We start from the raw sequence: 13,363 nt of genomic DNA, 5'->3' as shown, positions 1-13,363 counted from the left end.
TAGTAAGTGGCACAAGCCACGTGGGTGGTGGAAGCAGAAGAAGTTAGCTTCAAAGGCTTTCTAGAGGCTGGATGCGGTGGTTCATGCCTGCAATCCCAGCATTTTGGGAGGCCGAGGCGAGCGGATCACGAGGTCAGGAGTTCAAGACCAGCCCGGCCAATATGGTGAAACCCCGTCTCTACTAAAAATATAAAAATTAGCCAGGTGTGGTGGCACATGCCTGTAGTCTCAGCTACTTGGGAGGCTGAGGCAGAAGAATCGCTTGAACCCGGGAGGTTGCAGTGAGCCGAGATTGCGCCACTGCACTCCAACCTGGGCGACAGAGTGAGATGCCATCTCAAAAAAAAAAAAATGCTTTCCAAAGAGGGCAGGCTTTCAAGAGGGGGCTTAAAGTTCAGGTAGGCTATGAATACATTAAAATGGCAGGGATGGTGGCGGGGAGAGGACATTCCAGTTCATTCCACCAGACTTGTATTCCATCCCTTCTCAGGAACACTCAGACTGAAGATATAAAACAAGAAGCAGTGTCTGCCCTGAAGAGGCTCATAGTCTAGCATATTCATTCACTCAATGAGGATTGATTAAATGTCTGTTATGTTCCAGGCACGGATCTATTCACTGTGGTGAAAACAAAAGGTGGGTGAAATGAACGAAAATCCTTGCCTTTGTGGAGCTTAACGTCCAGGAGTGATTTCCTAATCATTCAATGAGGACTGATTAAATGTCTGTTATATTCCAGGCACTGATCTATTCATTATGGTGAAAAACAAGGTGGATGAAATAAACGAAAATTCTTGCCTTTGTGGAGCTTAACGTCCAGGAGTGATGTCCTAACACTTAATATGATCTATAGATGAAGAGATATATCTATTATTTGGTGCTTATTCTGTGCCAGGCATGTGTTACATGCTTTAAATCCATGTTGTCATTCGATTTTCACTGACTCTTCACAACAATCTTTTTTTTTTGAGACAGAGTCTCGCTCTGTCACCCAAGCTGGAGTGTAGTAGTGTGATCCTGGTTCACTGCAACCTTCACCTCCCCAGTTCAAGTGATTCTCCTGCCTCAGCCTCCCAAGTAGCTGGGAATACAGGCATGTGCCACCATGCCCGGCTAATTTTTGTATTTTTAGTAGAGAAGCGGTTTCATCATGTTGGCCAGGCTGGTCTCGAACTCCTGACCTCAGGTGATCCACCCACCTCAGCCTCCCAAAGCGCTGGGATTACAGGCGTAAGCCACTGTGCCCGGCCTCTTCACAACAATCTTAATCATCATATCTTCTCACTTCAGGAAACAGAAGCTCAGAAAGGTTATGTGACCTGCCAAAGGCCTCGAAGCTGGCAAATCGCAGAACCAAGACTCAAACCCAATAAGGGGATTCCAAGGTCAGTGCTCTGCTGGCCCTGCGTACTGCCACACAGAAGATGGAACAGCTGGCTTGGAGGTGAGGGAGAGGGCATCGCCAAAACAGTGGCTGGTGAGCAGGGGCTCGCAGGATGAATCATGGAAATGGAGAAGGAGGACACAGAAAAGGGCAGCCCGAGTCTAAGCCTCCAGGAGGAAAATGCAGGGTTTTCCTGGGGAGGTACAGGATCCCAAAGTAAAAGCAGACAGCTCAAGACAAAGTCAAGGGCCTAACTCTCCAACTTAAAAGTACCCGAAGGCCTTCGGAAATCAGGTTTAAGTTTAGGCTTTAATTTTAAAATACCGGAGAGCTAAGCTATCAAGCCATGAAAGTCATGGAGGAACCTTAAATTCCTATCAGCAAGTGAAAAAAAAGCCAATCTGAAAACACTACATACTGCGTGATTCCAACTATATGACATTCTGGAAAAGGCAAAACTGTACAAACGGTAAAAAGATCAGTGGTTGTCAGGAGTTGGGGGACAGAAGAAATGAAAAGGTAGAGCAGATTTCCAGGGCAGTGAAACTATTCTGTGTGATGTTACCACGGTAGATACCTGTCATTACAGATTTGTCCAAACCCACGGAGTGAACCCTAATGTAAACTACAGACTCTGGGGTGACAATGATGTGTCAATGTAGGTTCATCAACTATAACAAATCTACAACTCTGGTGGGGAATATTAATAATGGGGGAGGCTATGCATGTTGGGGGCAAGGGTATATGGCAAATCTCTGTACCTTCCTTTCAATTTTGCTGTGAACCTGAAATTGTTCTAAAAAAATAAAGTCTTAAAAGAAAAAAAAATGTACTGAGGAGCCATGGGAGATGTGTGAGCAAGAGAGTGATGTCAGATATGCCCTCTAAGAGGACTGATCTGCCATCTGGGCTAAGGGCAAATGGAAGAAGACAAAGTCAGGTGCAGCAAAGATCTCTTCGGTAGTAACTGCAGGAATCTAGTTACAAACAGACAAAAACCTAGATCAGAAGGGGAGAAGAACAGAAAGATCAATCCAATCGATTCTGCATCAGCTGAGTGTCAATGGGATGGATATGAGGCACTCCGACTACCTTGTAGGAGGACAGATAGAAACTGACCCTGATCATTTTCTTCCAAATGACTTTATTTGGGTACCCTTCACTCTCTAATAAGAATTATGCTTCTCTTTTTTACGCAAAAAAAAAAAAGATTGCATGCATGAAAATTAGCTCCATACTTAATCCTGTCCTTCTAAAGTACTTCAAAGAGAGAATTATTCCAACTTTCATGAGTAGCAGGTTAATGCTCATTTTAGATATACTGTATTATTTCACTCCCAATCGAGAGGGCCTATTATCCCCATTTCAAGGACTGAAAAACAGGCGTAGAGAAGCAGAGGGACTTGTTCTGCATTCTTTCTTTTTTGTTTTTTTGGAGATAGAGTCTCACTCTGTTGCCTAGGCTGGAGTGCAGTGGTGCAATCTCAGCTCACTGCAACCTCCGCCTCCCGGGTTCAAGCAATTCTCCGGGTTCAAGCAATTCTCCGGCCTCAGCCTCCTGAGTAGCTGGGATTACAGGCACAGACCACCACGCCCGGCTAATTTTTGTATTTTTAGTAGAGACGGGGTTTCACCATGTTGGTCAGGCTGATCTCGAACTCCTGGCCTCGTGATCTGCCCGCCTTGGCCTCCCAAAGTGCTGGTATTACAGGCGTGAGCCGCCGCACCCGGCCTCTGCATTCTCTCTATACAATCTATGTGCCTTCATTTGCTCAAGGTGCTAGAAAAACACTGATGAACAAAAACTGAGAGTAGCCCTGTCTTCAAGGAGCTTGGAGTCAAATAGTCTGGGAACACTGCCCACTAATGCTGGCTCTTCTACTTACTCAAAGGTAATTAGTCTTCCACAAGTCAGTGAGTTCTCTGAAACTGTAAGATCTGTACAACTGTGCAACAGCACCTACATTTTGCACAATATCTATGAGAATGAAATGTAGTAGTGCAAACAGAAGGCTCAGAAAACTGCATGGGGTCTAGGGGATACTCAGTAAACATCACTGATGATGACGATGAAGGAGAAGGCAAGGATCAACACTGCAATATTCTTGTTAGGCATTTCCAAGCCTGAGCCCCCTTTGCAAGACTGCTTCTCACTCGAGCCAGTCTTTCTTCTATTATTCCAGAGGAAGAAGGAAGAGGGTGACTCACGTGGCATAGTGGAACTTCTGCCTGGCCTGCACGAGCTGCTAAGAGGAGGGCCCTAAGGTAAAGAGGAAATATGAGCCCGTGGGGCACAGCTGCTGGGCCATTGCCCTTCCTGGGTTTCACAGGCATCCTGATCATTAGCACCAGCCAGGGAATCCCAATGAAAGTGGAGCCCAGGTCTCTGGTGAACATGACCCCTTCTGGCTCAGGTGAAGAAGTTACTCTCCCTAAGTCTCACACAGATAAAGAATGGGCAAATGCACCCAGTGAAGGCTATGCTTCAATCTTCTCCCACACACTATACATTTGTCCAAATCTACAAACTGATTTGAAAAAGAAGTTGGCCTTGGCTTCAAGGGGTGTGTGGAGCCATTTTCCCAGTTCTCCATGTGGCAGGGGGCCCTTCTGGGTGCTCAGTCCCAGCTTTAGAACAACGAGGAGACAAGATACCAATTGCAAAATGGGCCAAGTTCAGAAACACAGAACCACAAGTCGCCCATGATCATATGGGGAAGAAGTTTAGCATCACAAGTAATCAAATAAATGCACATCAAAACAATAAGGGTAACAGAATTTATTGATGAACAGACTGGTAAAAATGAAAAACAATGAAAATATCAACAGTTATCTGGGTATAGGAAACCAGGTGTTCCCAGACCATGCCAGTGCACAAATAAGTACAATCTTTCTAGAAGAGAATCCAGGAATGGGTTTGATGGAGTAATTTCACTTCTAGGAACTTAAAGGAAGAAACAAAGACATACATAAAAAGATATTCGTTTTAGCATTGCTTACAATAGCAAAATAAAAAAATTAAACAACGTAAATGAGTAACGATAAAGGATTAATTAAATACATCTCGGTTCAATCTTCAACAAAACATTATATAATCATTAAGATACTAAGTAGAATATTTACTGATGTGGAAAGATGTTCACAGCATATTGTTTGGAAGAGGAAAAAAAAAAAACAAGTTACAGAACAGTGCAATTCCAAGTTACAAATCAGTATATTCAGGATAACTCCTTTTTTTTTTTTTTTTTTTTTTGAGAATGAGTTTCGCTCTTTTGTCCAGGCTAGAGTGAAGTGGCGCGATCTCGGCTCACTGCAACCTCCGCCTCCCGGGTTCAAGCGATTCTCCTGCCTCAGCCTCCCAAGTAGCTGGGATTACAGGTGTGTGCCACCACGCCCAGCTAATTTTTGTATTTTTAGTAGAGACAGGATTTCACCATGTTGGCCAGGCTGGTCCAGAACTCCTGACCTCAGGTGATTCACCCGCCTCGGCCTCCCAAAGTGCTAGGATTACAGGGGTGAGCCACCGTACCCGGCAACTCCATTTTTTAAAAATAAGATGTGATCTATATGAACAGAAAATAAACAGTCTGGAATATACATGACAATTAAGTGGTTATCTTTGGGTCATGTTACATATTTCTCATTTTTTTCTTTATGCTTGGCAGTATTTTCTAACAATTCTATAATTAAATATTTTTAAATAAGTTGTTAGAACTGATGATTTCTAACATTCCCGCTGCCAACTCTGACATTTTGTGCATCTATGACTGATGCCCTAAGCAACTTCAAATAGCCCATATTTAGTGTGGACTTGCTGTGTGGCCTTTGGGGTCTAAGCTTTTGCCCACAGCTGCAGCCCTCTGCATTCCTCTCTCCCACACTCGCTGCCCAGCTGTCTCCCCTGCTAGCCTGGGAGCTTCTGTTTGGCAGGACCCAGCTGCACCCCTGTCTGTAATCCATGTGCCTAGCCAAGAGCTAAGCAAAGGAACACAGCTCAGCATACTGACAGGTGCCTTGCAGGCACAATGATAAAAGGCACAACCCTAGTGCTAGAATCTTACTGGACACCAGACTCACACAAAGTGCTTGGTTGTATAACACAGATGCAGAAAACCAAAGGAGAGAAAGCAGGGCAAGCTGGGCTGGGAGAGCCTAGTAGAGGAGAAGGCCATGCAGGACGGGTGGGTGAGGGTACTCTGGGCCAGGGGCATGGCCTGAACAAAGGTGAAGCCACCCACAGTCCTTTGGGATCCATGCCTCAAAGCTTTCCAAGAAACTTTCGCAATCCTTGTTCTGCTAAATTTCCGTACTTTGGCCCCAATGGGTAAAAATTAAGTCTCCTAAACAGAAGTCCTCCCTCTAATCTAACCCTGGATTAGCCACCAAAGACAACAACAATCTTTTGGGACAAAGACAATGAATTACCATTTAATCCACTTTCCCCAAAGCTCCCAAAGGGAGATGGAGGAGGGGAGAGTCAGGGAAAGTTTGGGGGAGGAGAGGGGGTTGCAGGAACAACCAGAACATCTCACATGCAAACACTGCTCACCCCCACCACCAGGCCATTGGATTCTCTTGCGGCACCACCAGCCCCATTTGACAGATGGAGGAAATGAGGCTCGGAGAGTTCAAATGGCTTGCTCTGGGGTCACCCAGCCAGAGAGTGGGGAAGGTGACTCCACTCAGGCCTTCTGACTCCAAGTCCAGTGCTATTTCTAGGTAACACACAGGACCTGGAGTCAGGAGCCCTGGGTGGCTCTGTCACCCTCTGGCTGCATGGTCCCATACAAGCCGCTCACCCCTCGCAGCCTCTTTCTCCAACTGTAAAATGAGGAGGCGCACACTGGGCCCGCCCAGGTCCTCTTCCGGCTGGGCTCTCCGAGCCTTCTAGGGGCGGCTCAAAGCTCATCCTATCAATTACATTTCCCAAGTTGGGCCGGCAAAGATCACCAGAAGATCCTCGGCCTGTCACGTGGTTAAATAAAAAAAGCAAATGTCCCAGATTAACTTTCACTGCACTGCTCCTGCAAACAACTGATTATTCAATTTTCTAGTTTCCTTAGTTGAAATATTTCTGCTAGCTAGGCTCGCTGGGCGGCTAAAGGGCAAAATAATTAATTATTGCTGAGCCAAACACTGAAGATCGAGTTAAAATCCGGGGTACAGTCCAAAGCGGACAGTTCTTGACATGGGTCCCTGAACGAGTCTCCGGCTATTTCAGGCCTCTCTCATCCGCTTTTCAGCCAAGAGATTCGGAGACGCCCCCGGGCAATTTCGAGATCTGGGGACAGAATCTTCCCAGGAGTGACTCTGCCCCTCCTCCCGCACTCAGTGCCCGCTAGCCCCAAGCTGTCGGCTCTGGGGGTACTGAGGCTGGGACCTGCCTTCGGCGCAGACACCGGCGCGGGGCGTGTGACGGAGCCCGGCGACGACGGCGGGAGCTCCACCGCAGTTTCGTCAGAGGTAAAGGTACGCGCCCGGCGCGCGCGGCGTGTGCACACACACACACACACACACACACACACACCCGCGCGCGCAACCCGCTCATCACACATTCCCCTCGATCTCGAGAAGCGCAATCACACGCCACTAGCCCCTCCGGCCTCTGCCGCGAACCCACCCGAGCGCGCCCGCCACCGACCACGCGGCCCCGCGGCTCCCCTACGCAGCGGCGTCTGCAGCGGGCCAGGGGCGGCCTGCCTCCCGCGTGGCGGGCTTCCTCTCGGCGACACCCTGCCACGCCACGCCGTCCCAGCCGCCAGCCCGAAGTCGCCGCCCGGAGCTGAACGTCTCGGCTGCGGCGTCCCTTCCAAGTCGCGTTTCACCGCAAGGAGTCAGCTTGCAAGCCTCTCCCCGCCCACCCGGTCCCATGACAGCTGCTGCCGCCCAAAGACAGGCAGATTATAACAAGAAGCAAAGTTTCCCTCTCTCTCCTCCCACCTCCCTCCCCCCATCTCCGCCTTCCCCCTCCCTTCCACTGTTATGCAAAACGGGCCGGCACCGGCGCTCCCACTCCAGGTACCAAACCAGCCCCCGCGAGCCGCGCCCGGTTCCGCCCGGCCGCCCCTCTCCGTGCCCAGGCGTGTGCCAGCACCCGGGGCTCCTCCGAGGTTCCGCCGCATCCTCAGCTTCCCGATGACCCGCAGCCGGGCGCCCAGAGAAAAAGCCCTAACTCTGGAGCCAAACTTTATGCTTGCAACAGGCATTGGGTGGGGAAAATGGGGGAAGGGGTGGGGGCCGCGCACGCCTCGTGCTGACATTTTTGGTGGCTGCTTGTCCCAGCAGCACCCCTCTCCCAGTCTCCAAGCCACCAGCTTCCTCGCTCCCCCGCGCCCCGGCACACCAGAGCACCCTCTCCTGTCACGCGCGTGTCGCCAGTGGGGCTCCCGGGCTCAGCCAGTGCCTGGGACTCCGCCTCGCCTTCCCTTCCCCCTGCATCGTGGAGCGCGCACCGGGGCCGCGCACCGCAGGGGGACCCAGGCGCCCCCAGACAGTCCTTCCGCCCCCATCCAGCCTGGCTTTTGCCCCCAGGGGGCTCCGCCCGATAGCGAAACCAGGAAGACGCTGTCTCCGCCCGCATGTCCACGTGCCCCGCAGACCCTTATGCCTTTAGCCGGCAACTGGCAGGAAACTCCGCGCTGCGGGCGCGGGTAGAAAGCCGCGGGGGGCCAGCAACAGCACTCTGGGGACTACAGCCTGGAGGACTAGGGGACTCCGGAGACCCGGGCATGCACCCGTGCCGGGGCCACAAGTCCACGTGAAAGTACGGCAGCAAGTGCCGGGCGCTGACGGCGCGCCTCCAGCACCCAGCGCCAGCCTGAGGGTACCCCACACCGTGGCGCCTCCACCTCCCAAAGGAAGCGCGGTACCCCCCAGTTTTGCCCGCGTGGGGGCAGACTCCAAGCGGCCAAGGCTAGACCCTCCCCAGCGGCCGTAGCGCCCCCAGCGCTCCGGCACGCGCCGGGAGACCTCCGGCTCCCTGCCCCGGTAACGGAGCGCATCGCAGGGCGCCTGGAAGGGGGGCTCTGCAGCCTGGAACCCCCAGTTACCCCAGGGCTCCCACCGCTGCCTCCCGGCCTCCGCGGCTGCAGCTGCGGCCCCCGCAGCTCAGCACCCCTGGCCCCGGGCCCGCAGCCCCAGCCGGCCGTACCTGCGTGTCAGCGAGATAGTTGAGGAAGAAGGAGGAGAGCTCTTCGTCCAGCAGCGCGCCGCAGTCGTTCCCCGCCATCTTCCAGCCGCGGCTGCAGCGTGCGGCGGAGTCAACGCCGAGCCGGCCCGGGGGGAGGGAGCCAGCGAGCGAGCAAGGGAGGAGGGAGGAGGGAGTGAGGCCGGCGGGAGGCGGAGGGCGGAGCTCGAGCCCCCGGCTGCCGCAGGGCCGCTAGCTGCGGGGGCGGGGCCGCGCGGCGCCCGCGGGAGCCGGGGGTCGCTCACCCACTTTCCTGAGCCGTGTCTGGCGCCGCGACCAGCTCCCGCAGCCCTCAGCAGGGGGTAAAGCGCAGGCAGCCAGGTGGCGGTGCCCCAGCCAGCAGCCCGATGCCTGCGCAGCAATGCGGGCAGCCCCCGGCTCCTGCCAGAGCGAATCACGTTGCGTTAGCGCTGGGCGGGCCCTGCGAGACAACCTGCTTCTTCTGCACAGCTGGGGAAACTGAGGCTCAAGAAGGCATAGGACCTCGTTCGAAGGCCGGGCGCAGTGGCTCACGCCTGTAATCCCAGCACTTTGGGAGGCCGAGGAGGGTGGATCACCTGAGGTCAGGAGTTTGAGACCAGCCTGGCCAACATGGTGAAACCCCGTCTCTACTAAAAATACAAAAAAAATTAGCCAGGCATGGTGGCGGGCGCCTGTAAGTCACTCTTCATATCCCTCCTGAAAAAAAAATATATATATATATATATATATGTATGTATGTGTATATATATATGTATGTATGTGTGTATATATGTATGTATGTGTGTATGTATGTATATATGTATGTATGTATGTGTATATATATGTATGTGTATATATATGTATGTATGTATGTATATACCTAGGACCTCGTTCAAAGCTACAGCGCACATCAGTTGCAGGAAGGGAAAGCTTAGGTCTTACTCCCCTGGAGGACTGTTTCTCTACCCAGGCTACAAGGCCAGAGAAGGAGGGAGAAATACCATAGATCAAAAGCAAAGAAATCAAGGAAGTCTCCTTGGAGGAGGAAGCATTTTTATCTTTTACTTGAAGGGTGCGTTTGCCTGTATTCTGTGCTAAACCTGATCATATATCTCTCTCTGCCATCGTCCCCAGCACCCTTCTCCCAAAAAACTCCAATGAGTTCTCTTACCAATGCCCACAATGCATGAAGGGGCTGGGCTCCTGCCAGCCTCCGCAGGCCCACTCACAACGGGCTTGCCACTCACCTAGTAATCTCTTCAGGGCATCTTTCCCTTTTACCCCTCGGACTGTCAAGCCATTTCCTCTCCTTCCACCTCCACCATCATGGGCTCCCTTAGCTCCATCAGCAGGCCTTTTTTCTCTAAAAGCTGGTCACAGTTGCCGTTTTACATTTGTTGCAATGAAGACTTAATCTTTGTATCTCTCCTTACACGACTCTAACACCATGAAAGCAGGGCCTAAATCTGCTTTTGCACTTGCTGTATCTGCAGTTTCTGGCACATAGTAGGCACTTAATAGATGATGTGTTAACTGAAAAAGCTGGAGAATTTTGATTCTCTGCCACCACCACCACCACACATTATACAGATAAGGAAACTGACTGTCAATGTGTACATGGAGTGACTGCCTGAGCCAGAACCAGAACTCAGTCCTCCTGACTCCAACCTTGAACTCTCATCATCATGCCCTGTTGTTTGCCAAACAGGAGATGAGGGCACTGCCTGGATGAAGGCAAGAAGGCGGGAAGCTTTAGGTCTGTTTTATTGGGCACGCCTGCCTCCTGCCCTCCTCCCACCGTACACTCATAAGGGCTGCCCCACCCTGCCCACCTAACAAGGGCTCCCTTCCAGCGGGAGAAGGAAATAGAGGGAGAGTCCCCAACACACCTGCTGAGACTTGAACACCAGGGCAAAAGCTTCCTTCTCCAGTCTGAGGTTCCCAGAACCGCAGGCCGTGATTTCACTCTTTGGGCTTAAGGCCAGTGTGCTTTTAAGGAACAATGCATTCCAACAGAGAGCCTGCATCTAGCCTCAGAGCCCTAGACTAGGAGTTAGGAGTCCTGGGTTCTGTTTCAGACCCTGCATCTGGATACTGGAACATCTTGTTCCAGTATCCAGCAATTCAGGGGGTGAAGAGCGTGGGCCCTGGAGTCACACTGCCTGATTTGGAACCACAGCAAGTCATTTAGTCTCGGGCCTCGGTTTCCTCATCTACACAAATGGGGACCAAAAAACCACCTACTTCATAGGGATGTTTTGATGATTGAGGAGATAATATATGTAAAGTGCTTGGCACAGTGCCTGACCTCATGGAGAATACGCTAAGCGCTCTGTTCTGTTTCCCTTCTGTTAAAATGGGAATAAGAAATATATATCCCTTAAAGGCACTAGCCAATGTTACTTGCCTTTTTTCCAGCACTTACAGGCTGCTGGCGTACTTTGGACTCCAGTATATTCAGATTTGAATCCTGGTGCAAACTAGCTATGTGCCCTTGGTCATTTACTTAACCTCTCTGAGCCTCAGTTTCCTCATCTGTAAAGTGGGGATAGCAATGGTACTGCTCCACATAGGGATCTTGTGAGGATGGATTAAATGAAATAATGCAATTCATGTAAAGTCAGTTGCCTGGCCCTGAATCTTGCAGGTAGGAAATGCCCATCATCACTATAATCATCACCAACATCACCAATGTCATCACCATTAGCACTAAGGACTTGAATTCTCCCAAGACCCCATTTTTTTTGCTACTCCCCTGGGCACCAGAGTCAGAGTCCTGTGGGATGGTTTCTGGAGATGTCCCTTCCAGGTCCAGCCTGGCCCCTGACTGGTGGTGTGTCCTTCATAGCCCAGAGGCCAAACTTTGGAGTGTCCCCAAAGCCAGCCATCTCTAGCCTTGGTCCTTGCAGAGCTGCAGTGCCATTCACTGCCTTGCCAGGGAAGGCCTGACAGCACTTTCCCAGAGGCTTTTTTGTTTTTAAAACTCCCGTGTTGATAGAAAAGCCACACATTGCCCAACGTCAGGGACTTTCTCACCAGTCACTACATCCTCACAACAGTCTTCTGGCTGGCAAGAAATTTAGGTGAGAAAGGGCCTCACCTGAGATATCTAGCGTCCTTTTGAAAAGCATATTGTCCCAGAAATTCCTTCATCACAGGTTGCTCACAGAGTCTCAGCCTCATGGAGGAATTTGAAGTTCCTCTGGCCCATGGAAAAATGTGAAGTTCTTAATTGAGATTAAAAGTCCTGGCCTGGGTGTGGTGGCCCATGCCTGTAATCCCAACAATGGAAGGCTGAGGCCAGAGGATCACTTGAGTCTAGGAGTTTGAGAACAGCCTGGGCAACATAGGGAGATCCCATCCTTACAAAAAATACCAAAAAAAAAATTAGCCAGGGGTTATGGTGTACACTTGCAGTCCCACCTACACTGGAGGCTAAGATGGGAGCATCACTTGAGCCCAGGAGGTTGAGGCTGTAGTGATCTGTGATCATCACTGCCCTCAAAAGAGCCTGAGACCCCATCTCAAAAAAAAAAGCCCTCAAAAAACCTGAGGTGCCAGATGATCTTGTGCCATTTGCTTCTCCTCTCTGAGGCTGTTTTCTTATCTATAAAATGAAGGAGCGGCCTGGCCTGGTGGCTCACGCCTGTAATCCCAGCACTTTGGGAGGTCGAGGCAGGCGGATCACCTGAGGTCAGGAGTTCGAGACCAGCCTGGCCAACATGGTGAAACTCCATCTCTACTAAAAATACAAAAATTAGCCGGGTGTGGTGGCGGGTGCCTGTAATCTCAGCTCCTCGGGAGGCTGAGGCAGGAGAATTGCTTGAACCTGGGAGGCGGAGGTTGCAGTGAGCCTGGGGGCAAGAGCAAGACTTCGTCTCAAAAACAAAAAACAACAAAACGAAGGAGTGGTCAGTTGGGCGCACTCCAGCCTGGGGACAAGAGCGAGACTTCATCTCAAAAAAAAAAAGAAGGAGCAGTCCGGGCGCAGTGGCTCACGCCTATAATCCCAGCACTTTGGGAGGCTGAGGCAGGCTGATTATGAGGTCAGGAGATCTAGACCATCCTGGCTAACAGGGTGAAACCTCACCTCACTAAAAATACAAAAAATTAGCAGGGCGTGGTGGCCCCCGCCTGTAGTCCCAGCTACTAGGGAGGCTGAGTCAGGAGAATTGCTTGAACCCAGGAGGCGGAGGCTGCAGTGAGCTGAGATTGTGCCATCGCACTCCAACCTGGGCGACAGAGCAAGACTCCGTCTCAAAAAAAAAAAAAAAAAGAAGAAGGAGCTAGCCTAGATGAACCTCTACAGAGTCCTGCAGCCCGGATGTTATGGCAGTTTATAGACATCAACCAAAACTTAGGGCTTTTCTGTACTGAGCATGTGCCCAACGCCTGAGTTTATAGCATCTCTAATCCTTCCAGCAACCCTCCGTAGGGTAAATCATGATGTCCATTTTATGACTAAAGAAACAAAAGTTTAAAGGGGGTTAAAGTGATTGGCCCCAGACTACATAGAGACAACAGCTCAGATTTGAACCTGGGTGTGTACATGGTCTGAGCCACAGACACTGGAAAGGGAGTGTGAAAAGTCTCATAGCATCTAACCTCCCCAGGAAAGCTAGAAGGGCAGCGCGTGTCCTGTTTGATAACTTCCAAGTGAAGGGCAATAATAATGCCAAGCTTGGACATTGTGTGGCTTGACTCCTATCTTCTCTGCCTTTTTTATCAGCCTCGCCTCCCTCAAGATTAGTGAAAGTGAGCCCTGTGCATACCTAGTGCAAAGCCCAGAGCTCCCCAGGCTCCATGGAAATGGCTACAGCAAAATGAACCTA

The 13,363-nt window shown here is 50.9% G+C and overlaps 1 protein-coding gene and 1 non-coding gene across 5 annotated transcripts in view; both read right to left on the bottom strand.

Annotated features, from left to right (window-relative positions):
• The window catches only part of PPARGC1B (PPARG coactivator 1 beta), a 124,943-nt gene extending 116,013 nt beyond the window's left edge, over positions 1-8,930 (bottom strand). For 2 of the 4 annotated variants that reach the window (XM_003310896.5, XM_063810810.1), the window contains exon 1: positions 8,535-8,683. In XM_003310896.5, the coding sequence (XP_003310944.1) occupies positions 8,535-8,612 (78 nt within the window). In that variant the 5' untranslated portion in view covers positions 8,613-8,683. Of the gene's footprint in view, positions 1-8,534 lie in introns of all 4 variants that reach the window. The other 2 variants (XR_010157040.1, XM_003310895.5) reach the window with 2 other exon arrangements.
• On the bottom strand, positions 6,069-6,133 carry MIR378A (microRNA mir-378a). The gene has a single exon (NR_035783.1). It is a non-coding gene; the product is annotated as a microRNA mir-378a (primary transcript).
• Positions 8,931-13,363: the final 4,433 nt, after the last annotated feature.

Source organism: Pan troglodytes, chromosome 4 (genome assembly GCF_028858775.2).
Source record: "Pan troglodytes isolate AG18354 chromosome 4, NHGRI_mPanTro3-v2.0_pri, whole genome shotgun sequence".
Taxonomy (NCBI): Eukaryota; Metazoa; Chordata; class Mammalia; order Primates; family Hominidae; genus Pan; species Pan troglodytes.
Note: the sequence above shows the minus strand (reverse complement) of the source record. Positions and strands in the feature narration are given on the sequence as shown.